At 37.3% G+C, this 23,491-nt stretch overlaps 1 protein-coding gene across 2 annotated transcripts in view; it reads right to left on the bottom strand.

The window, feature by feature from the left end:
* The window catches only part of FAM193A (family with sequence similarity 193 member A), a 78,143-nt gene that overhangs the window by 12,171 nt on the left and 42,481 nt on the right, over positions 1–23,491 (bottom strand). For both annotated transcript variants that reach the window (XM_040065270.2, XM_040065271.2), the window contains exons 7-17: positions 21,593–21,717; positions 17,181–17,325; positions 12,421–12,498; positions 10,922–11,034; positions 10,529–10,771; positions 8,451–8,604; positions 8,166–8,345; positions 5,073–5,324; positions 2,895–3,093; positions 1,360–1,632; positions 738–1,020 (exon numbers count right to left, since the gene is read on the bottom strand). In XM_040065270.2, the coding sequence (XP_039921204.1) occupies positions 738–1,020; positions 1,360–1,632; positions 2,895–3,093; positions 5,073–5,324; positions 8,166–8,345; positions 8,451–8,604; positions 10,529–10,771; positions 10,922–11,034; positions 12,421–12,498; positions 17,181–17,325; positions 21,593–21,717 (2,045 nt within the window). The remainder of the gene's footprint in view (positions 1–737; positions 1,021–1,359; positions 1,633–2,894; positions 3,094–5,072; positions 5,325–8,165; positions 8,346–8,450; positions 8,605–10,528; positions 10,772–10,921; positions 11,035–12,420; positions 12,499–17,180; positions 17,326–21,592; positions 21,718–23,491) is intronic.

Below are 23,491 nucleotides of genomic sequence, written 5' to 3'. Positions count from 1 at the left end.
GACTCAACTGCTTTCCTGTTATGCCTCCACCCTTCAGACACATCAAAGAGCTGGCACCCTTGTCAGCAGTACAGTACATTAACACTACAGAAGACAGCTCCACCAAAGTCCTTCCCACCTCCAAGACCTCTGAAAACCTTCAGAAATCACAATATCCTTCCACACTCAAACCACTGTATAAATGGTAGGACTGATACCCAAGGAGACTTAAATGTAGTCAGGAAAATGTGTCACTACATGGCAGGTTTCAAGACCATGTATGACCAATTAATATTTTGAGCTAAATTACAGATTTAGATTTACAACTTACAATTTACAACTACAGATTTAGAACTTACAATTAAGTTTTCACAGCTTTCCATTCCCTCTTGCCATGTAATACCAAAATGACTGAAAACAGGTATGTTATACAAGAGGAGGCCTGTGTCTCAGCAGCAGCAATCATTAACCAGTAATTAGAGTAAGAAAGAACAGTTTGACTTGTATATAATAGGTAACATTTCTAAAAGTGAGCAAACACTTGTTTTCAAGCCTCTAAATTCAGTAACTGGACTCCACGATGGAAATAGCATTTGTCAAGTCTCACACCAAGTTACATAAGTATCTGCACTTTGTTTCATGTGCTGAACACAAACACAGCTTTCACACTACAACCCGTGGCAAAGGATAAGAGGCATCTGTATTTTCATTTCCTTCCTATTGTAAAAAATGAATGGCAAAAATAACAACAAACTTACCTGCAGACACTTGGTGGGGCACTTACAGAGCTGTCTGTGGTTGAAGTAGGAGGTGCAACTGTAGTAGGACAAAGACCTGAATGAGGATCCACAAATCCAGGGGCTGTTGCAGCAGTTTTGGGGAAAGAAGGAGCAGAAAGATTTGGAAGATGTGGTGTGGAGGCTGGAGACAGTGCGGCAGGAGACAGTGAAGGAAGGGATGCTAAACTGGTAGGACTATTTCGTGGTGCAACTGGTGCAGAATGTCTATGGTCCTCTTTATTAATATTGTGAAACACTTCACCTAAATGACGGGGGAAAAAGAAAACACAGTTAAAAATAATTAGTGAGTTCCCATCAACTATCCATAAAATCATATAAAGTACTGTATATTCTCAGCTTCTGTAAAAATCAGCAGTACTTCAACTCATTTCTATTACCAATTTCTAACTCTACCATTAAAGTCTTTCACAAAGTTCTTCCATCCAGAAGTACAGAGAGTAACTCGAGAGTAATAACAGCAATTGACAAAAATCATCAAGATGCACAGTGTTACTAAATTAATCACTTACATAAATCCTTATGGTTAGCTAAATGTACTCAAGCCAGTTACTGAAGCTGTATGTGAGTTACAAATCCTTACCTATCGATGAAGGTCTCTTGGATGATACCTTGAACTGGTTGCTGCTTGACTGCACTGTAGTTGCTGTGCAGGAGACAGAAGAAGTGGCAGAAGAGGTTGCCATGACAACTTTATTAGCTTCCATAAAGGCATCCTGGAAATTGTACAGACATTTCTTCTTTGCAGCATTTTTTTTCTCCTTGCTGTCAGTAACTGCTGTTGTTTCATTGCTAGATGTAGTAGGAAGTGCTTCGGGTCTTATTTCTGAGAGTGCCGGTGCTAATATATCACTCCCTTCAATTGAAACACACAGAGTAATTAGCAATCACACAATTACTCAAGTGTCTTTATAGGATTTAGAATTACACATTCAATAATTCAGATGCAGACATAGGATATATTGTTGATGTTGGCTTAGTAGGATTAGTGAAGGGAATCCTCCTTTCCCCCCTCTATCCTCCCATATAACGTAGCTGTAACGAAATGTGCTGGGAAGTCTCAGAGCAGAATCACAAACCCTAAAGATAGAATTCTAAGGATGATACTAAATGAGTTAACAAGTAGCAAATGTGCTACAGATATCTTCATCCATTTATAATTTAAAAATTTTAATTGGACAACATTTTACATGCTAAATATATAATCTCCACTATCTGAAATCCAGGTAGGCCACAAAAAATTGTAATATCCTTTTATCAGTACAAAATGATAAACCATTTATTTTTTTATTTGAAATTCCAGTTAACAGAAACACCTTTTTGATAGACCTTCCAGATGAGTCTGCCACCAATCATCTCTTGGAACAGCTACCCACAACTACATTTGTAAATGGATGAGCTGTCCTACTGGGGAAGTTTTCTGGATGTTTTTAATGCCTTTCTTTTTAAGTACCACTGTAGTAGTTTGAACAACTAAGCAGCAGATGAGTCTGAAAAAGAAAGCCAACACACAAAAACCCCAAGCCTCCTTTTTGATACAAGTCAAATAAAATAAAAAAGGCTTTTCAGTATTTGCTAGGATGTGAATGGGAAGATTTCTCTCTTTCTCTAATTTTCCTTTTATTCTCTTTCACTTTAACCATTAGGATTTCCAAATGCTTCCTGGCTTAAATTAATCTTTTTTTTTTGATTTATGCCTCTGTCTTTCTGAATGACAATGCAGTTTTCTGTGTGCATTATAAGAAGTAGGACAGAGTGCCTCGTTACCAGCGCTCTTACTACCCTGTAGAAATCAGGCAGGCGTTCGAGGAGAAGTCTACAAGTTATTTAAGTTTCCCCTTACTCGCCATTTCTTTACAATACTAAACTTCTGAAGACAAACATAACTCTACAATGGCCACAGGTGAAAACCAGCACATTATTTGTTTGCCTTTAGCATCTTTTCCCCAGTATGTAGAATTTATTTTTCAATTTTCAGACCAACTGGAGTAGAAGCGGCAGCAAATCTGCCAGAATCTCATCTTAAAAAACCACAGTGATAAAACCCACCATTCCTGAAAAGAAACATAAAACATAAGGCTTTTAACTAGTCAGTGTGAAGTAGTAACAAACCCTCACCAGGAATTGTGTCAGGCAAAAATGTAGCAGGATTCCAGTTCTTGTCATTCATCACCTCTGAACCCCAAAGACTTATAAATTTAGAGCTATTCCAATCTGGAGTGCTCCCAAAACAGCTTGGATAAATATGATCTTGGAGAGATGCATTGAATACTTGATGCTTGTTTGTATGATTCTGAACTGGAGCTGGTGGTAATGCCTACAACAAAAACAAAGTATTTTCCCCATTAATATTCTGTTTGCTTACACAGCCACTCCAACAGCAATATTCAAATCATAGTGTTTTAACTGGGAAAAGCATTATCAAAAGCATAACAGATAGTATTTCCCAGAAAGATAAAAAGACTTGATTTGCTGATAATTAAGGCATATATTACTCAGATTGTATGAGTACATACAATGTACATATTTTACACTCAAAAAGCGTTGCTTTTAGAATCAACTAACCGATGAACACAAACTATTCAAATCCCAAAAACTAGTTGTGTTAATATATAATTAAAACTAGGATTTGTATGAATTTAGAACTTGCTAGGAATTACTACCTTTCATAGCACAAGCTGCCTAAACAAACTAATCTTCTCTGACATAACAATCATTACCATAGAAGACAATTGTGAAAAACGGATTACAAACACTTCAGCATTGAAAATAAGAGCAAGAGAAAAAGAAATAAAACACATAAAACAAAAGTTGATTATCTTCTTCCTTTTTTTTTTTTTAATTTTCAAGTATTAAGTAGTTCCTAACCTAAAATTAACAGTCAAGAAATACACCCTTTCCTTTTAAGAACCAGTTAGGGCAAAAAAAAAGAAGCATGTGGTTTTTCTCATTTTATAGGGATAAGTTGTTTGGGCTCACCCCATTTCTTCTTGGAAACTTTCAGAAATCACAACCAAGAAATTGTTTCTACATATTCTAAAATGACTTTTCTCCCAGAGGCCTCATGCAACATAAATATTATATTCAATTACTGCCACCTTTAAAAAGGCCAAGTAAAGCAGGTTTTGTTCTCTTTTTATACTAGACGTGATGCAAATTAAAAGCTATGCAGAAGTAGATATAGATATCAAAAATATCAATTGAGTCCAGTGACATTTCAGACATGAAACTCATGGCCAAACAAACTACTTATATACCTAAGTCTCCCATTTTCATAAAGAAGGATTTTCATTATCTGCCTAATTGTGAATGTGGGAGGGACTGGAATAACCTGCATTAAAAAAAAAATCGTATACATGGGTGGAAAGAAACACTTAACATGGTTGCAAAACAACAGCAATGGGCTGTAGGCTGTTGCCGGTACATTGCAGCTATGGAACAGAGGTAAGGAAGGGACACCCAAGACAGGAAAACCCAAAGTGGATGTTTAAGAAGGACAAAAAGAGCAAGTAAGAGGCATCTTGGTGGACTATTCTACCCTCCCTGCAACTTTAAGCATGTATCAGACCAGGAGACAACAAAGATGTACCCAATGACAAAGCCTTTGCCCCTCTCAGCAGCACCCACCCTTCAGCTGCTTTAAACAAATATGTGAAACAACATCCCCATTAACAGGAATGCCTGAATATGAGTTTTGACTCATATTTGAAAAGCTGCCACTTGGTCCCAATTCTTGTTCCACACCTTGTTTATTACTTGAGAGTTTAAGGTCAAAAGAATTTTGCAGAACCTGCAGAAATTCAAGTTCTCTTGAATGAGAAAAAAACCCTTACAACTATGAAGTAAGACTCCTATGTCTCTGTTTCCGCAAAAAACGCAACAAACCCCAACCAAAAAAAAAAGAGAATTCACAAAAATTTTAACTACAAATCTCACGATATTATTGCCGAAACGGAATACTAAATTTTTCTGATGTATATGAAATGAAGATTTAATTAGTTCTCTTACACTGACTGAAGTCCCATCACTGCCTCCAACACACAAGACTCATTTGACTCAACATGCTTTTTAATCACAGTGAAGACATTATCAGTCTTCCTGGCAAAAAATTACCCTCAGCCATTCTGTACGAACCCTCCCTTGTCACTCACCATTCCTTGCAAAAGGAATATTACAACCAAACCACAATTTAAAGCAACTTTTCATTGTTTCACTGGTACTGGGTCATGCTGGTTTATACAGTTGTACAGCATTTTTCCTAGGATGGGCATGCATCAACTCCTTGGTCGGTATTACCTTGTTGTGTGTGAAGGGAGAAGCAGTGTACAAGGTGGGGTGGAGAAGTGGACGAGGCAGATGAGGAATCGTATGCAATGGTATATGTCCATGGATGTGAGGATAAAGATGAAGTGCAGGATGTGCAGGTTTTTCAGGATTCATAAACTGGTGCCCAGCAGGCAGGCGTCCAGTTGCAAGTGCAGAGACTGTTAGTCCTGAGGCTTCTTGTTTGCAAACGTGACATTCACAAGCATTTGGACCTTGGTCAGCCTATAAAAAACCCAACAAAACCCATTAAAAAATTCAATCTGCTGACAAATTTTACTGACATAAAATCTTAGTAGTATTGTTATTATTTGCACACATCAAATATTTTCAGAGCATCCACAGAATTTTTTCTAGTACCAATGGAAAAGCCTCACAGTTAAGCAAAAGCACTAGTGAAGAATCTTTATCTCACTTAAAAGAATACCCTAAAAATTGAGAGATTTTGTACCATACAGAGATTTAATGTGACAACAAGCAAAATACCGGTATAAACCTTGACGGCATTTGATCATTACCAGGTAATCACCCTGGTATAAAAAGAAAAAATTGAACTGAATTAATATTTTGCACAATTTTCCAAGCATATGGAAAAAACTAGGTGTAGGAAGTAGTGGTAAGAGTTGATCAGCTGATAAAAGTGGAAGCAGTCCTCAGGTGCATTAGGCAGAGCACAAACAGCATGTCAAGGGAGGCAAGCTTTCCACTCTGCTCAGCACTGGTGAGAGCAGTGCCAGACTCAGTTCTAAGCTCCCCACTAGGAGAGACATGGACACACTGCTGTCAGAGCAGTGAAGGACCACAAAGATGGGAGCATCCATCACGGAGCAAATGAAAGCACTAGGACTGTTCAGCCTCAGAGGAATCTTATCAATGCAAGTGGTAATCCTCTCCCTCAGAGGGATCTTCCATGACTGGGTGGAGAAGGGAAGAACAGAGAGGACAGGCCCAGGCTCCTCTCAGTGGTATCCCATGAAAGGATTAGAGGAAATCCACTCAAACCACTCATTTGTGAGAGTGGCTGAACACTGCAACGTATCACCCACAGCAGTTCGAGAGCCTCCACTTGTGGTGGTACTCAAAACTCAACTGGACACTGTGCTGACCAACTCTCTCTAGATGATCTTGCTTTGACCAGCAAGGTTGATCTGGATTATCCAAACTCAACTACTCTGTAAATGTGTGAGGTTGACATTTCTCATGAAAGTTTTGCAATTGCACCAAACATGAAAAATCCACACTTCAGAAGCTTGTACTGCTCTCAAGGTATCATCAGCCTCTGTAGTCTCAAAAGAACTCCAGACCTAGAAGAAAAGAAGCCCAGAAAGAGCAGCTCCATTTCCCTTTCAGCTCATTACTTCTTCCTGCCACTGTCACCTGACATTTCACTGGTAGATAATTTTACCAGAAGCAATAGCAATAATACTTCCTAATTTCTCTTTTTTCCCACCAAAGTAGCAGTTCACATTTTTCCAAAAATGTAACATTCAGTATTAGCTTTCTAGAGAAGAATTAGCAGGTGATGCTCTTCTTAAAACATCCCTTCCTCTCAAAAACAACCATTATCACTTAAAAGCATTACAGCCTTTAACACAAGGTATATTTTAACAAATAACAGATCTCATAAACCAAACACAGTGGATTAATTTTGTGTATAAAGAGAACAAAAGAAACCCCAACTTTATAATAAAAAAATTAGTACTCTCCAGAAATCAACACTAATCTACTAACAAATGAAAACAGAAAAAAAATATTTCAAACAAACTGTTGAGACTCAAAACCCAATTCTGAAAACTGGGTACTGAAAAGAAATCCAAGAGAAGTAGATACTGAGTAAATTAGCAAACCCAAGGTGTAATGCCAAAAATCTCAAATTCACATGACATGTACCAGAGAAATCAATCACTTAAATACAACAATATGCTACTCAGCTCTGCTTAAGAGATCAGACTAAAAAAAGAAAGTCATTAAGAGTTCCTCAGAGTAATTCTGAGAATATTCTCATTCCTCAAAGAAAAGAAAAAAAGAGAAAGACTATATCCATCTTTTTATCTTGCATTTTAGTTTGCATCCCTAAAGCAAGCAGGCTTACATAATCTCATCTGATTTTCCACAACAAATACTGGATCTCTTCACCAGTTTCAAACTAGTCTGATAGAGGTCTCACCACATGTAATTTTTATGGCATTGGTCAGCCACACATAGAAAAAACACAACATACTTGCTGAAAGAAAATTAGTTTAATACTCTTAACACATGAGGAAAAAACTTTCAGTAGAAGGTCTTAAAACATCCTAACCAGAGGTTAACATCTGCTGGGAGGTGATTGTTGTCTAAGCTCTCAAAGGTGCACCAATATGGATTCTAGTGCAATAAGAAACAGAAGTGACAGCCCTCCCTCAAAGCAGTGAGCCTATGTTGTAGCTGCAGGTTCCTCAGATTGAAATCCACATGGTTACAAAGACAAATCCAGGGGATACTTTGCTTTAGTGTTCAAACACAGCTACTTGCAGAGCAGATAGTCTAGGCATGGTTCTCTAGGTGGTCAAATGATCGTGCAGTCAAGAGGTTCATCATCTTAAATCATTAAAAACAAACAAACCAAACATCCCCAAACCCATGACCTTAAGTCATGCAACTGATTAAGAAAGGGTTTACACCAGGAAAGGTAATCCTGAAACAGAATTTGAAAGAAATACGTGTTAACTAAGTATTCATGACATCCACCTCCCACCCTAATTTCTTTCAAATAACATAACACTAAGATTTAGCAAAGACCAGGTCAATCTTCCAAACAGAAATGCTTGTTAGTTTATGTTTCTCATTCAGGTAGGAATCAACTTTTTCCCCTTTTCCTGAAGCAACTTTCAATATAACTAACATATTTCAGGTTTTGACTAAGAGATTATTTGACATGACAACGTAGCAGGTAGTCATTCTAGGTGTCACGCTTACCCACTGACAAAATATTAAGTTAAAAAATTAATTGATGATGTATATGTGTTCTCATTCAAGAGCCACACTTCAGAAATTATTCTACTGCAAGATACTTTTAGATGACTGTACCTGCTGACTGGGGTAAGAGGGTGGTGGACTATCCATTTTTGTTTCATCTTTCCTTAATGCCCTTTTTCCTAGAGACATTTCCTCCTTTTGAGTCCCGGGTGGTTCACCACTGCTCTCCCCATCTGCTTCTTCATCATCTGCTTCTGAGGAGCTGCTGCTAGTACTGCTCACCTGAGGAGACTGGACAACATCACCTCATTAGCATGGGGACATTAAAAAGGACAAATATTTCTCCAGTGAGCACATCTAAAAACCAGAAAAAAAAGGACACAGTAATTGCTGTACCTCATCTTTCAATGCCAGGTTTTCGCCGCCACCGTTTAGCTCGCTGTGGATTCCATTCATGTTGGCTACAACCTCTGCATCATCATAATTATTCAGTGGGTAGATATCAGCAAATTTTGCTGATAATGGTGCAACATCATCATCATCACTACCACTGAGGGGAAAAGAGGCTTAGATGAATCACAGTGCTCAGTTACAGTGAAAGCAGCAAGAATACCAAGATGAAATAAAGCTGAGGGCATCCCTTGTATAAGTGTTCCAATTAGGAGTCAACATACGGTCTTCCAAGTTGTTCAACTGAATTTACTTTTTCAAGCAAGTAAAATCAAACAACCTGCCACATAAACCCACTGAAAGCAGCAGTCACATGCCTGAATGACAGACTCGATTGAAAATAAGATTCTCTGCTGGTTTTGGGTAAAACATTTTTCAAACACTGTCTTCTGACCAAGAATCTATGGAATTAGTAATTCCAGGATATTGATAACCTTTAATTTGATGAAAAAAGTCTTATAACAATGTCCTCCTTCACAGAAATTGCGAAGTGGAAAATCCCACAATATATAAAATTTGAGTTTTTCCACATGTTAAACGTCACACCAGTAAAAAGGAAACACTGAACATGTCACAGTAGCTCTTAAATTTCTCAATAGCATTTAGTTTGTAGACAACCCCACATCTGCATGTTTTTCAGAATCTGCTCTAAAATACTTAGTGGATTTTTTTTTACCTTACAGATAGATAGTAAAAGGACGTGTATGTTTTATTACTCACTCCAGGGAAGTGCTGCAAAGATTGGTTAGCTCATGTTGCTACAATAATCCAGAGCTCTTAAACTGTGCACTTTTTATCTTGTTGCATTCCATAAAATACTGAGCCAAAATTTAATTACATGATGGCACCATTAGGCATATTTCAAATGTGCAATGAAGAAACAAATCACAGCAGATAGTATGAGACATAAAATGGCACTTCCCCAAGGAGCAGTGGTATTTCCCTAAAATAGGCTTCTTACAGTAAATAATACTTGGATTCAGCTGAACTAGCTTCTGAAGAGACAAACTGAAGCATTTTTGACATTTCAGCACCAAAATTAGTGAGAGTTTATAGAAATGGCAAAGCACACATCTAGGAATATGTAGCTGTTTCCAAGTGCTCCCCAAATGGGTTCAGAAACTACAGCTCTGTAATGAAAGATTAAACCACTGGGGGTAGTAGATAAATGTTTAGAGGAAATGGAACTTAGTGACTGACAGTCACCAGAAACATCCCACACATCTGCACTGTCCTTGTTCATCACAGCGTTTGAACATGGAACACTATGGAAAATTCCCCTGACTGCAGCCACAGCAGGTATTTCATTATTTCAGTGTCCCCACCACACAAGTAACTCTGGTTGGGTTTTTTAAAGTATTTCTTTAGAATATCACATAACAGAAGAGAGTCCTGGTTAGCTGTATCCATACTGAGTACAAAAGACAGCCCACCAAGCAGCTTTAACTCTTCAGAATTACAAAGGGGTGAAAGTCCACCATCAGACTAATAGGTCAAATCTGGTCATGACTTTGGAGAGTGAGAAATTGGGTGGCAGATACTTCTGATAGGGACAATAATTTTTGATGCAAGACACATTAACACAGGTTCAACAATCCTAAAAGCCATATAATGAAGGCTTTTTCTGGAACTAAAGCGATTCATATGAAATGATGATCCTTCAAAGAAAAGAATGCCAGTTCCCTCACTCAGTTTAGGAAAATCTGACATTTTAACATGATGGTCTAAAGTAGATCAGTATCTGATGTCCCTGTAATTGCAAAGCAGTAAACTGCACACTACAAAAACTTCTAGCAACACTGGTAATACAGTATCTTCAGAAATTTTCAGGTATTTGACAGCATCTTTTTTAATATATGTACGTTTGCACAACATACAGCTGGAGTTGTGGCCAGCTGAATACAGTACCATTATTAAATAGTTTTCTGAGGCAAAACTAGCATTACATAATGATAGCCTGCCAATGTCATTTGCCTGCCTAAGTTCAATTCAATGTAAAATTTCAAACAGAAGCAGGAACTTACAAAGTTGGTGCAGAACCATTATCTGCGAGGATGAGTCTGGGATGTTGCTGAATTGTGATAGGTGAGCTGGAACCCGATCCCGAACTTGCTGAAGACATACTGGGTGGGCGGATCTCAGATAAATAATCCGGAGCAGAATCAATTTGTAGCGGCAACTGGTTAATGTGGATATCATCCGTTATGGGAGAATCCATGATGCCACACGTTAAAATGTGTGAAAGGCTGCAGTCATCACAAGTGCATCTGTTCAAGAATTAAATTACAGATTTTTTTATGACCTTGTTTAACTAGCATTTATTTAAGTAACCATACTCTTTGTTCCAATAACGTATTTCTTTTTTCCTTGAAAAGGAAAGTAACGATTATGATTTCATGCTAAAAACATCAGCTCACCTTCTTCTATAATTACAGTTGGGACAGTCAGGCATGCTCAAACGTGATGACAGCATGTGTCTCATTGTGTCTGTGAAGTTGTTCTCCCCAGATAGTGCTTTCTTGTTATTAAGCTGAAGTAAATGGTAAAGGCAGTGTTTTAGTAGTGCAAGTCTTCCCATTAAAAAAATCAATAGCACATAATGACAAGTTACATAATCAAAAAGAGTTTTTTGGGCAAAATAATTTAAAGGCAGAATAATTCAGAATAATTTCATGAAGGTGGTGTTTTGATCACAAAAAATGAAGTACAAAGTTATAAACAACAAACTCACCCTGAACTTGCAAATGAAAAAAATTAGGACTAATTTGGTAGCTACACAATGGTATAGACTCAAGAGCAGCTGCCCAAAACAGGACTTGACTGCATTAATGAAAAAATACAATCCAAATAATCTCCACCTGGCAGAGGTCTAATCTTGAAAGCATCTAATTTCATTATATACCTACAAGCCTTAGGTTAAACAAGGATGTGCCTAAGCTCCCACTTCTATCGGTGACTAGACCTGATCCTTACCTAAGCAGCCATGGTCTTACAGCTCACTTAAGGGCCAATTAGGATCAAGGAAAAAGAGGATTCTTCCTCAAGTCCTCTGAGGAGACCCGTACACCAGATGTTCTGAAGACAAGGTTAACACAGGCTTATGTTCCTTATGAGAAAAAGTACTTACTGATGACTGCTTTGACACATTGCCAATTTAAGCTTAAGTTTAAGTTTATTAATATGTACTATCATACTCTCTCTGGCTCATGACTAGCGTTTCTTTCTGCATACTGGTACAGGAACAGACAGGTTCTCCATCCAGAGTTGACTCTATCTGAAGCCCACTGTACTCTTACGGAAAGCATGATGCACACTTGAACACTTCTAGGCTGCAGAAGAGAGTACCGAGTCTTAAACAGCAGTTTTGTAATAAGGTAGAAACTTCTACTGGCCCCTCTTTCTGGTTACAGCTTAAAAAAAGGAACACAGTTCTGCTCAGCCCTTTCCCCAAAAAACAGATGCAGGAGCTATCTCTGGAGTCTCAACAGGTGGAATCACCTGCCCTGATACTGAGGCTCATTGTCCTTCACACACACAGGCATTTATTAAACTCTCGAGCACGACATTCCCTACCATGTATGTCAAGACAGCTCCACACTCAATGTATTGGCTGTTTTGGATCCCACTCTAAGGCAACAAAAAGCCCCCATTTTTTTTGTACAAAGATCTTAAACACCTGCCATTCAGTCCTAAGACAACAGTGTTGATGTTTTACCTTGCAATAACTGAGATTACATACTTTACCTGCCCTTCTTGGCTCTCACTGTTCTGTATCTTAGCTGATCAAATGTCATGCCTGGCCTAGTTGCAGAATTAGACTGCACTGAACAAATACAACACACTACACTCATGTTTGCATCTTACAAATATATGCGTGGCATTAGTATAACTTAAAATAGTATGAAAAAAATCGTACCTGCTCTTCAATAAAACGCCTCTGTTTAAAAAATTCCCAGTCTTCCTTTAGCATGCGTTGTTTTGTTTTCATTGCCATCTAAAACAGAATTTGAGGAAAATTCATTGATTTAACAATAGAAAACCTACTTTGTTGTCAATTGACCTATCTTATCTATACTATTCTGCAAGTACTTACACACTTAGTCAATATGAAATGTGTTTTATTTGCTAATAATCTGAGTCACTTAAACAAAAGATTTTATATTACTTTGCATGATTTTTCACTTGCATTTTCCCACTCTTACTCCTTATGTTAATATTTCTTTTCATTAAATAGTTTTATAGTATTTTTAATAAACAGTGATTGGTATGAAATACTCAACATCTCAGATTCACTACAATGCATTAAAATCTAGAGAAATTTGACTTACAGTAAGGCCTCAATGCAGGCTCAAGTGTAAACCCTGAAGTACCATTTGTGGAACGAATCAGTCAAAGAGTCAAAAGAACCAAAGGTAGTGACCTAGACTAACACTATGTTTTTCATTGCCCCTCATGCCCCTTAATTTAGCTAAGGCTGGAAAAAAACACTTTATAATTACTTGTCTCTCAAATGATACCACCATAAATGCACATGGAGTCCATAACTTTTTGTACTCAAATGATATTTTTCTGATTTAGTAAATAGACTGTGAAGGAACACAAAAGCTTTCATGGACTTTAACACACCAAAATGCATGAACAAAACTCTTCCTGTTTTACCTTATAACATTTTAACAGCATTACTTCATCAGTGAGGAAAAGCAACTACCTGGATTATCTTTTACAGTTCTTTTTTAAAATTTACCTAAATAATAATAATCTATCAGAGAATATAAGGAATTGCTTCATAAAATAGGTTAGTGAGCCAAAGACCAGTAGGTTACACCATTAGCAACATTCTTTTTATCTTCAAAAGCATGCCTCCAGAAATTTATACTTGATAAAAAGATTAAAGTCCCACTACTAAGCTAAGTATATTATTGCTATTATCATTATTTAACTTAGAAAGACAAAATTTTAAGCTGGGGATCTGAAGTATTAAGTGGAAAAAATTGCCTAATTAATTTCTGAAACTATCAAGATCATATTTTAATGACTACTGTGGATTTGCATTTCCTTTGCTCCAGTGAGACAACACTAACACCAAAAAATGAGTTTACCATGTTCATGTACGTTTAAAAAAAATAAGAAAAAAAAAAGGCACCCATGAAATATTCTTAGATCACTCATACCATTTCTTAGACACACTAAAAGGTACCGCAGAGCCTGTGGCAAGCAACATCAGAAATTTCATCCTGGATGAATTATCAGCTCCTGAGAACCTCTGAGCTATATTTAAAGCCAGCAACTCTCACTGGTTTGGGCACCCTGACACCTGAACCCTCACTCTCAAAGTCAGCCACCTCCATTCACCATACTTCATAAGAGAAGACTTTTAATGGCAGAGAAGGCTATTTAAAACAGCCAGTGCATTAACTGGGAGCTGTCTACACAAGCCTGCCAAGAAACTGTCACAGCAAACAACACCATGGGATGAGTCCTGGTACCTGAGCATTAATGGGAACAGGAGCTGACACTCAAGTTTTCCTTCTTCCATCTCTGCAGCCACTGCAATACTCCATGTCTACAAGTATCTTAAGTTATTGATTCCATAAATAATAGAAACCCACTTCTCTCCCTCCTTTCTTTTCCACAGTGAATTTTTATTTCACCAGAGTAAAGCAGCTGCAATACAAACCATGAATCATGCCCAAGAACTCTGCTAGGGAGTGGGAGATAAATTCAAATGCCATCAGAAGAAAGGATTTACACTTCAGTCTTGTCCATCTGGACTGAATATGCTGCTACTGCTGCCCAGTGGAGAAGAGAGGGCCACTACCACCCTCTTCCTTCCTCCCTATTTATTTGAGGCTATATAAAGTACTTGAACTCCATCAGACAAGCAAGACAGACAGGTGAACAAGTGTTTTTCCATTCTGAAATGGATTTAATCATGAAATGAAGCCAGCAGTCTGGTCAGAACAGAAACGTAACATTAAATCATCTGTGAAAACTCTGATGTCTATACATGTATCATGGGATGCTTGTTCCTTCCAAATTCTAAAGTCTGTACCAAATGTAAATCACACCTTTGAGCTTCCCAAATTCCATGTCTGAATCTATTTTCCTAGACTATTTCACTAGAAACAATAAAAATAATTCCTCCTATCACAAACTCTGAGCACACAAAAATACTGACTGCTTCAATTATCTATGCAGCCACCATAAAGACAAAAAACGATTTTGTCTATTAAGAGGACCAGGACTGTAAAAAAAATAAAAATAAAACATTAATATGGAGAGACAAGCAAAAAGCTCTGCCCAGACAAAAGCATTTCAGTTTGGTTCTTTGTTGTTTGTTTTTGTTTTTGTTTTTTTTAAAGGAAATCCTTTGGCACAAAGCACATATGACTGTCTAGCCATTATTGATGAAATAATCCAGGACCTCAGGTAAATGTACTGTCAGTTTGGTAAGGAAATCAGGATCTGGATGTACAGGCTGCATACGCTTAAAACTCTCCTGTACTCAAGGTACTCCAAAGATTTTCCCAGGATTTAACACATGATTAATACAGGCACTGATACAGATGATTCCGCACCCTAAACTTCATCAAAGCATACACACATTGCCCACCAGTGTATTAAGTTACATTGGTGCATGACATAGCTATCTTATACATTCTTTAATTATTATGTGTATTGCTTGCAAGAATGATTTTTTTTTTTTACCAACAGGTAACATCACCTACTGTAGCGGAGGGTCCATCAATTATCTTTGCTGATGCCCTGTTTTGGATATAGTTTCACAATACATAAATGAGAACCATTCTTAAAGCTCCTTTCCTTTTTAACCTTTGAAACACTACCAACGAAACCTCACAATTTTGTTGAGCCAAGAAGCAAGCAGGTAATGAACACGCACTCGCTGTTAAGATCCACAGTTTCTATAGCAGCGTGGCTTTCTCATTTCTACCTCGTTGACAAAAATATCACTGCAAATTCAGGTGTGATGGTTATACTGAATAATGTATTTTTGATCAAGAGAGTATAACCACAAGTTATCACCAACACAGGGTTTAAGGTATGACTGCGAGAATGCTTTTTCCTACAAATAAATACCAATGTAAATATCAGTATTTTCTTTAAAATTTCATGGTTTAAATTTTACAACTGTTTCCCCTACACAGTCCCCCATCTTTGCAGGTACTTTTATTCATTAGAAAATAAGTCATCACATGAAATTCCCCCAACTGGGAGAAGAGTGCCTGTTTGCATAGAATACAGACTTCACAGAGCTCATTTAAAAAATGCTGCAAGATGGGTAACTTGTGGCAGCTGCATGGGCACTTGATAAAAAGAAATACAGAAAAGTCAGTAAGGAGCTGATTGTCAAGTGGTGCAGAACCAGAGAGAAATCAAATATGAGTGTGACTACAGAAATATCATTTAAAAAAACAGTTGAATGATGGCAGTGAAATGGGCTGCCTTCTTCTCAGAGAGGCAATATCAGACAGCCATGACACCCTGACACCATGGCAAAGATGACTTCTAATAGCATAAAATGTGAGGTGATGACATTTTACTGAGCTGCAATCAAATATTTAGATGCACAACAGCAGCCAGGCCAAGAAAAAACTTCTTAACTCAAAGCTCACAGATGCAGTCCCCAAATATAGAGCAAACTTTAAAAATAAAATTAGTTATATCCTGTCTCCATCATTAAGGCACTGGAATTAATGGTAAAAGTTCACTTAAATCTTGAACACAGGAACAACTTCTAAAGGACATTTACAGTGTATTGTAAGACTAAAGTACGCTTGACATCTATAGAAGCAACATAACATTACTGAATCTCAAATTAGTTCTCCATATTCCTAATGCTCATAAAACTTCAAAATAGAAGGAAAGTTCTATAAAAATCTCCAGTTATTTTCAAGGCATTATTTTCTTCTAGAACACTTAAGATTGAACTAAGCAGATTTCCACTCATTTCCTCAGGTGTTTTTAAAAAATGAAGTTTTTTGAGCATGAGACAAAAGCCACGGAAGAAAATTTTGAAGAGTATAAACAACTACTTGCAAACTAAACAGCTATTTTTCTGAAAATGAAGCTCTCAGCAATGTAGATGTCAGCACATTAACATGATTATTTTCTGAAACGTAGCACAAATTTGGAGAAATAAGCTATCAGATGATATACTTGATTAAAGGACTGCTTCAGAGGTCTCAAATATTTATGCATCAACACAAATGCAGCTCCCATTTTGACAACTGTACAGTGATCATTGTCACACTGTGAAACATGCCATAATTTTTAAAAGCTACCTCCTCCTCCGGATTTCATTTAGTGCACTTATTTATTTTGAAAGCTTAGGGGGTTTTGTGGAACGGGTTATTTTGATTTCCTATGGCTCATTTACTGGCTAACATAATTATAACATGTTCAAAGACCATCTCTAAACAATAACACAACAATCTGCTTCAACAATTTGAAGATGTCATTGTACAATCACCACTAAGTATTGGTAAGTTAATGCTTTTCTATTGTGAATGACTAACATGAATGAAACAAGTTATATTTTTTTGCTTCAAAACCCTGGATAAAAAAACCCAAGAAATTATTCTTCAGAGATGTCTTCAGTCCTTCACAGGCTGCTCCCCTCATAATCAGTATTTAGACTGTTTACATGACTCTTACCTGTTCATCAACATAATCATCTATTCTTTTCTGGCATTCAAGCCATGCTTCAGCAACTTGGCCCATTTCCTGTTCCAGCTGATGATACCTTTGTAGCAAGGTACTATACATATCTTCACTACAGGAATCGTGTGTTGTTCCAAGCCTAAAAGTTCAAATAGCATTTGTTACAGAAGAGACATTTCACTGAAGAACCACACTTTTAAGTTCTGCCAGCCAAAATAAATGTGAAAATGTGATTACTGATACACCTAGGCCCACACAGCTGCTTGTATCCCAGAAAAATGAGCATTTTTAGTAGTTTTCAAAAAATATCCAACCCCTGCTTATTCCAATCTTCTGTAACCAACAATAGCAAGAATGTGGGAAGTGCCACACTGCTAGAGCCTCTTTCTCATGAGCAATCAGATGACAAACCTATTTGTTCAACTTCTGCTGCTTGATATATTCATCTTTCCAAATTCTGTGGGCTAAATATACATGTTGACTATCCACTGCAGAGCTACATAATAAAAATAAAGCCAGAAGCTCGTTAAGCAGAACTCTCATGACCAGTGCTAAAAAGACTACTAGACGAGTTGGAGTTCCAGGTGGGAAATGTGCTGTAGAATGAGGCAAGAGAGATACAAGCAGTTATCTACTATCACTTGAACAGCATGGAATTCAAAACATGGGTATGCCAGTCACTGCTGACTGCCTCTGTGAGGAGCCCCAGAAATAGGAGACAGACTTACCTCCCTTCCTACTGCTGCATCTTTGTACAGCATAATGCTTCTTAAGTAAATATGCCAACTCCCAGTACACTAACTTTACAAATAATAAAAGACAAAATTCTACCCAGTAACGTGTTTAAATCGCACTGAATTGTAATGACCTGTCAAGTGACACAAATAAAGTGAAGCTTTACAACATTTTTCAACTCAGTAATTAAGAAGAAACTGTGTGATAATTAGTCACAGAGGTCATGTAGCAAATCAAAGACAGTACCGAAACAACAAAATTGAAGCATCTCAAAATGTGATATTCAGGTCTGGTTCCAGCATTTCAGGGACATTTTTTATAGATGTTCATTGCAATAGGATGTTGACCCAACCTCAGAACCACACAGTTCTACCTGTCACCTGGCAAAGAACTAAGCCCTTAATTTTAACTTGGCAATTAAGCATAATGAAGAGCTGAGCAAACAGAAAACTCAGTAAGCACCAAGTTACAGTTGATAGTGTGAATTTGTCAATAAATTCAAATTTGCTTTGTTGTTTTCGCCCAGAACCTGCAACACAACCATTTAAGAACGGTGCACAAGCAACTCTGCGCATTAAAACTTAGGATGCCCGTAGGTTGAAGAGTACAAAAAGAACTTTCAAGGGATACAGTGCAGTGAGTTCAGGATCCAACACTTCCTTACTATTAATGCAAACACTTCAACTCCTGCTACTAGACCACAATTTACTACTTTTTTTTTTTTTGGAACCTCTGTTTCTGATGTGATGTAATTAGGTGAAAATTAGATGCCTACCATATAAAAATCAGTAATTTGTTCTCATAACTGCTCCTGACTAGTACTATTCTTTCACAAGTAGTTGCACACAAAACATTTTTTAAAACACGCTCAAGCATATGAAGCAAAAACCCTCAATTTAAAAAAATCTGTATTAGCAATGGCAACAGCATTTACACTTTAATTTTTTATTGTGACTCTGAGTAAAGCTAACGTGATGCTAACACTTCCACCCCGCAAGGCAAGTGTAAAGCAACAATTTAGTTAACATTTCAGTCCTCTAAACGGAGGTAGAATATGTTGACTGCAGTAAAAAAAGGAAATAAAAGGATAACATACATAAAATTTATCAGGAATTGCTCACTTTAAAGTAACTGAGACTTCCAAACAATACCTGTTGAGAAACTGTATACCTACATATTTTGATCAGGAACACATAATGTTTTTGGACAATGGCATTTAACCGAAGCTCTGCAAAATACCCTCACTACTGTCCCATCCCGCGCTGGGAAAGCAAAGGGGACAGAGAAGGCAGATATCAGTCACCTCATTGGTCACCACATCCCAATAAAGCACTGTGGTGAACGCAGGAGGCATGTCAGAGGCTACATGTAATCAAAAGCATCTTAACCCAGTCAGTATTATTTAACCTCTAAGAAATTCTTCATACTGACACTTTCATCAGGACGTACTACGCACTCACCTCTGAAAGGACTGGATTTCCTCAAATACTCATTATGAAAATACATCCTTAGGAAATGCTGTGTCTGACCTAGAAGCTCTGTTGACTAATTAACTCTTGCTAAGCCATGGGCAGCCCTTACAGCTGGTCTGCAGGCTGTGCAGCTGAGCTGCCTCCTAAACAAGCCACAGACACTGACTCTACATAGCCAAACAAGATACAGCACATGAGGACTCTGGTAGTTTACCCCAGCAGATGTCCCCTGTCAGCTGTGGAATACTGACACAGCTCATCTCCCATCAGCTAAGCAAACGCCATCCCCACAAGGCTGCTGTTTAAACCTCCCTGTGTGAACACCTTTTCTAGTCTGACATCTGATAGGCATCCTTGGAACTAACCACAGAACACCAACTACATAATCTGGAAAAACCAGAGATACACAAAAATTTTAGTGATTTAAGCAAAGGATGAAAGAAAGGACAAACACCCAAAATCTAAGTGAAGCTGAGATGTCAAAATGCCATTTCATATTTCTCTTCAGGAAGAGAAAATAATGAGGCCAATACTCTTTTTGTAAAGCAACTCTGGCAATAATTTCTCTGCTGCACATAAGTGACTCTCTGTTGACCAAATGTCCAGAGGGTTAGATTGATCCCTGCTTTTCTGAGGCTTCTGTGATGGAACATTTTCTCCACTAATTTCCAATGGAAAGCAGAAACATATTTCCCAGAGAAATCTGTTACTTGAAGACACAGAGAACTTAACAATAAAATCCTGAGAGTCCATAAATACAACCAAAATCTATGTTTAACAAAGAAAACCAAGACATACACTATATAACCAAGAAATTGGACGCTTGTGCTGAACCTCTCCTATCAAAAAATGATTCCTGTCAATCAAACTAGGCAAAATCCTAAGTTCAAGGGTGTTTCGCATAAACTACCTAGCAAACACAAACGCACTGGAAAAGAAACTCCTGTAAGAAGAGATTCTGATTTCATCATATTTGTAAGCTTTGAAGGTGGCAGTCAACCCAGTGACAGCAGAAAAACAACTTCTGTTGCTCTGATTTTAACTGCAGTAGCACAGAAACAGTAAATAAAATAAAAAATGCCTTTGTTAAAAAATAACCATAAAGTTCACTAAGAGCATTCTCAGCTCTGCAGATAAAGGCAATATAAACATTTTTATACAGTCAGGATTGCTGGAGTAAAGAGATGCAGACAGGCCTTGTCAAAAAGCATGGACATGACTATCAGGATAGTCACAGAAAAAGAAGCCACAGATCACTGGAAAAATACACAATTAAACAACATGCTGTTGAACACAGCAACAAAATCAGCTGTTGGGGCAGGGGCTTTCAACATCAACCCAGTTTCATCTCAATAAATCGGGTAACTTATGACAGATGTTAGACTTCTTGCTGTGCCTGGCCACAATTCAACTTTGTCTCTTCCTTTTTCCTTTCTAGTAGCTACTAGCAAAAGGAGGACTCCAAAGAAATTTTTTTGTTCACTGTGCACAACATCTCTTGTAACAGAATTAGCCAAACTGCTCTTGTACCATGGTAAATTACACAAGACAAAACCTTTAAAACACGTGCACACAGATCATAAATGTGTTTTCATCACAAACAAGACTGAGAGGTCAACATGAACCACACACAACTGTATTTTAAAAATGTTCGGACTTAGGGTAAAGAAAACTTCTATTAATACCTCTTCCCTAGAAGACCCAAACACTTTGGCAGTACACAAATTACAAGCAGAGCAACCCTACTAAGAAAATACAGCTTAATGCCTTGGGAGCTTTAAAGCCATGAGACCTACAAGCATACAGCATGGGGGTTTCTCCAATGAAAAGATGGCTTAAAACTCCAAATTCAGTTCTGTGCACTATGGAGGGTAATGAGGCTTTAATTTGCTTGTAGAACTGTAATAACAGCAGCAATGCCTGATAATTGACAACAGTACTATTCAGTCACACCATCAGTATTTACACAGGATGCTGTCATTTCACGGGGTAACTTACAACTAAGCAAATTAGGGTTGTAATTCTACTGAAAAGCAAGTTATGACAGCACCCTACTCAATCAACAACACTCATTTCAAGAGAGATCCACAAAGATTTTTTACCAATTCAATTGTAGCAGCATATGTTTTTTTAATGCTGTGGTTGCAAATATGGGTTTTCACTTCTTCTTGAAACCACAAAACAAAAGTTCAACTCTACCTTAGCTGTGACACCAGTGTTGGCAAGCTATTCTGCAGGAGTGGCTCAGAAAACACCAGATTTTCAAACAGATGCTTGTTGTGCAATTCCCATGTCACCTGAAATTTCTTCAAATGTTCATTTTCCTATAATGATAAAACAACCAGAAATCAACCAGGGTTAAGGGAAAAAAAAACAAAATTCAAGCAAGAATGTTTTTAACAGTCTAATTTCCAGCCTACAGGCTGTATGAACCAGCTCAGATCTGATGCAATTTTAATACCCAAACCCTCAGAATTGAAGTAATTTTTAATGATTTAAATAACCATAGCATCATTTCTTCTAAATTGTCATGAATTAAAAATAATTTAAAAATATCAGTCTACATTATTTGAAGTTCCCATTCATTTTTGCATCAAAAGACGCATTTTATTACCTGACCCTGTAATTCTCAGGTTTTCTTGTCAAACAATTGTCAACTTATGATTATTTTTCAGGTTTTTTAACTTATCTAGTATAAGACACATATGCAATGTCAACCTATAATCTTTATTCAAAACTGACATAAAATCAAACAGCTCTCCTCAACTATAGCTTGAAGAATGAAGTTCTCTAAATAGATCAGACCAACAGCTTACTTCTCTAGTAAGCAGAACATTTTTGTATTTGAGGTTATTTAACACGTAATTGTATGTCATTTCAAGAGCTAAACTTTAAAACTATCATAATTAAAACACAAGATTCAAAACACATATACTTTTCAAGACAGCGAGTTTTCCTACATATAGCCAGCAGTATGCAGGTTTTCTATACCAGGACTCACCCACAGCAGAATTAAATGCAAGCATTCTGGCTCTCAGATCAGCAAGTGGAACTTAAGCACTATAACCCCAAGCAACCCAGAAACACCATCATACTCTGGAATTTCAAAGTTTTGCTCACAACAGTGTGTTAAAAAATAAAGCAACCGAACATACTTACATCCAACCTGAAGACAAGACCATCAGCATTTTAAAAAAATTAAGTTCAAAGTATTATTATTAAGAAGGGTGGGGTTTTTCGAGTTACACAAGACACATGTACTTTTTCATTTTGAGTATTATGGCTTCCAAATATTTTCAATTTCTATAAAATGCTAATAATTCCTCAAGGTTCACTGAGACAGGCTGATTTCTTAAGGAATTTCCATATTATGCTATGAACAAAACAATCAACACTTATCTACAAACTCTTGTGTATCAGTTGTGCACATTATGGTTTTTCTCACAAAGAAATACCAGGCAAGTTCTCTTCTCTAGTCTGTATACTGTGTATTTGAGGGCCCTTGTCTACTGATCAGTCTTTTCAAACCGCTGTCAGTATAATCTGTCATTCCCTGCATTGGTGGGGCTCAAAGCTTTAGTTTGTGCTCTTGAAATCAGATGGATTCCTTTAAAAAGGAAGGACAACTGTTCATCATTTCACAGGTGAAGGTTCAAGGCATTACATGCATCACTACACTACATGCAAAGCTTTCATCCTTAAAAGGAAGGCAGCACCAAGTTTAGAGAACCTGGCTACCTGTTATGTATTTTTGCTGAAAAGATTACTTCTTCCATAGTTTACTGGTATCTTGAGAGGAAACATCAATGCACACTGAAAAAGCTAGTGACCCTACTACCTGTACTGAAAGCTGTGAATACTACTTTGCTTAATAAAAAGGTTATTTAATAAATCAAAGAAATGCATGACAAGAGACAGCATCCTACATTCTCACATTCCAGTTTCTCAAAGCCACAGCTTAGTAGAAAGATGTTTTCAGTAGAAAGTTTTCAGTACTGACTGGGGTGCAGAAGGAAAAATACAAGAAAAATCTGGCACATTTTGTATTTCCTTATGCTTTGTTTTTTAAAAGAGGAGAAGAATTTTAGTTTACTTTTA

The sequence above is a fragment of the Hirundo rustica genome, chromosome 5, assembly GCF_015227805.2.
Source record: "Hirundo rustica isolate bHirRus1 chromosome 5, bHirRus1.pri.v3, whole genome shotgun sequence".
In the NCBI taxonomy this organism is placed as follows: Eukaryota; Metazoa; Chordata; class Aves; order Passeriformes; family Hirundinidae; genus Hirundo; species Hirundo rustica.
Note: the sequence above shows the minus strand (reverse complement) of the source record. Positions and strands in the feature narration are given on the sequence as shown.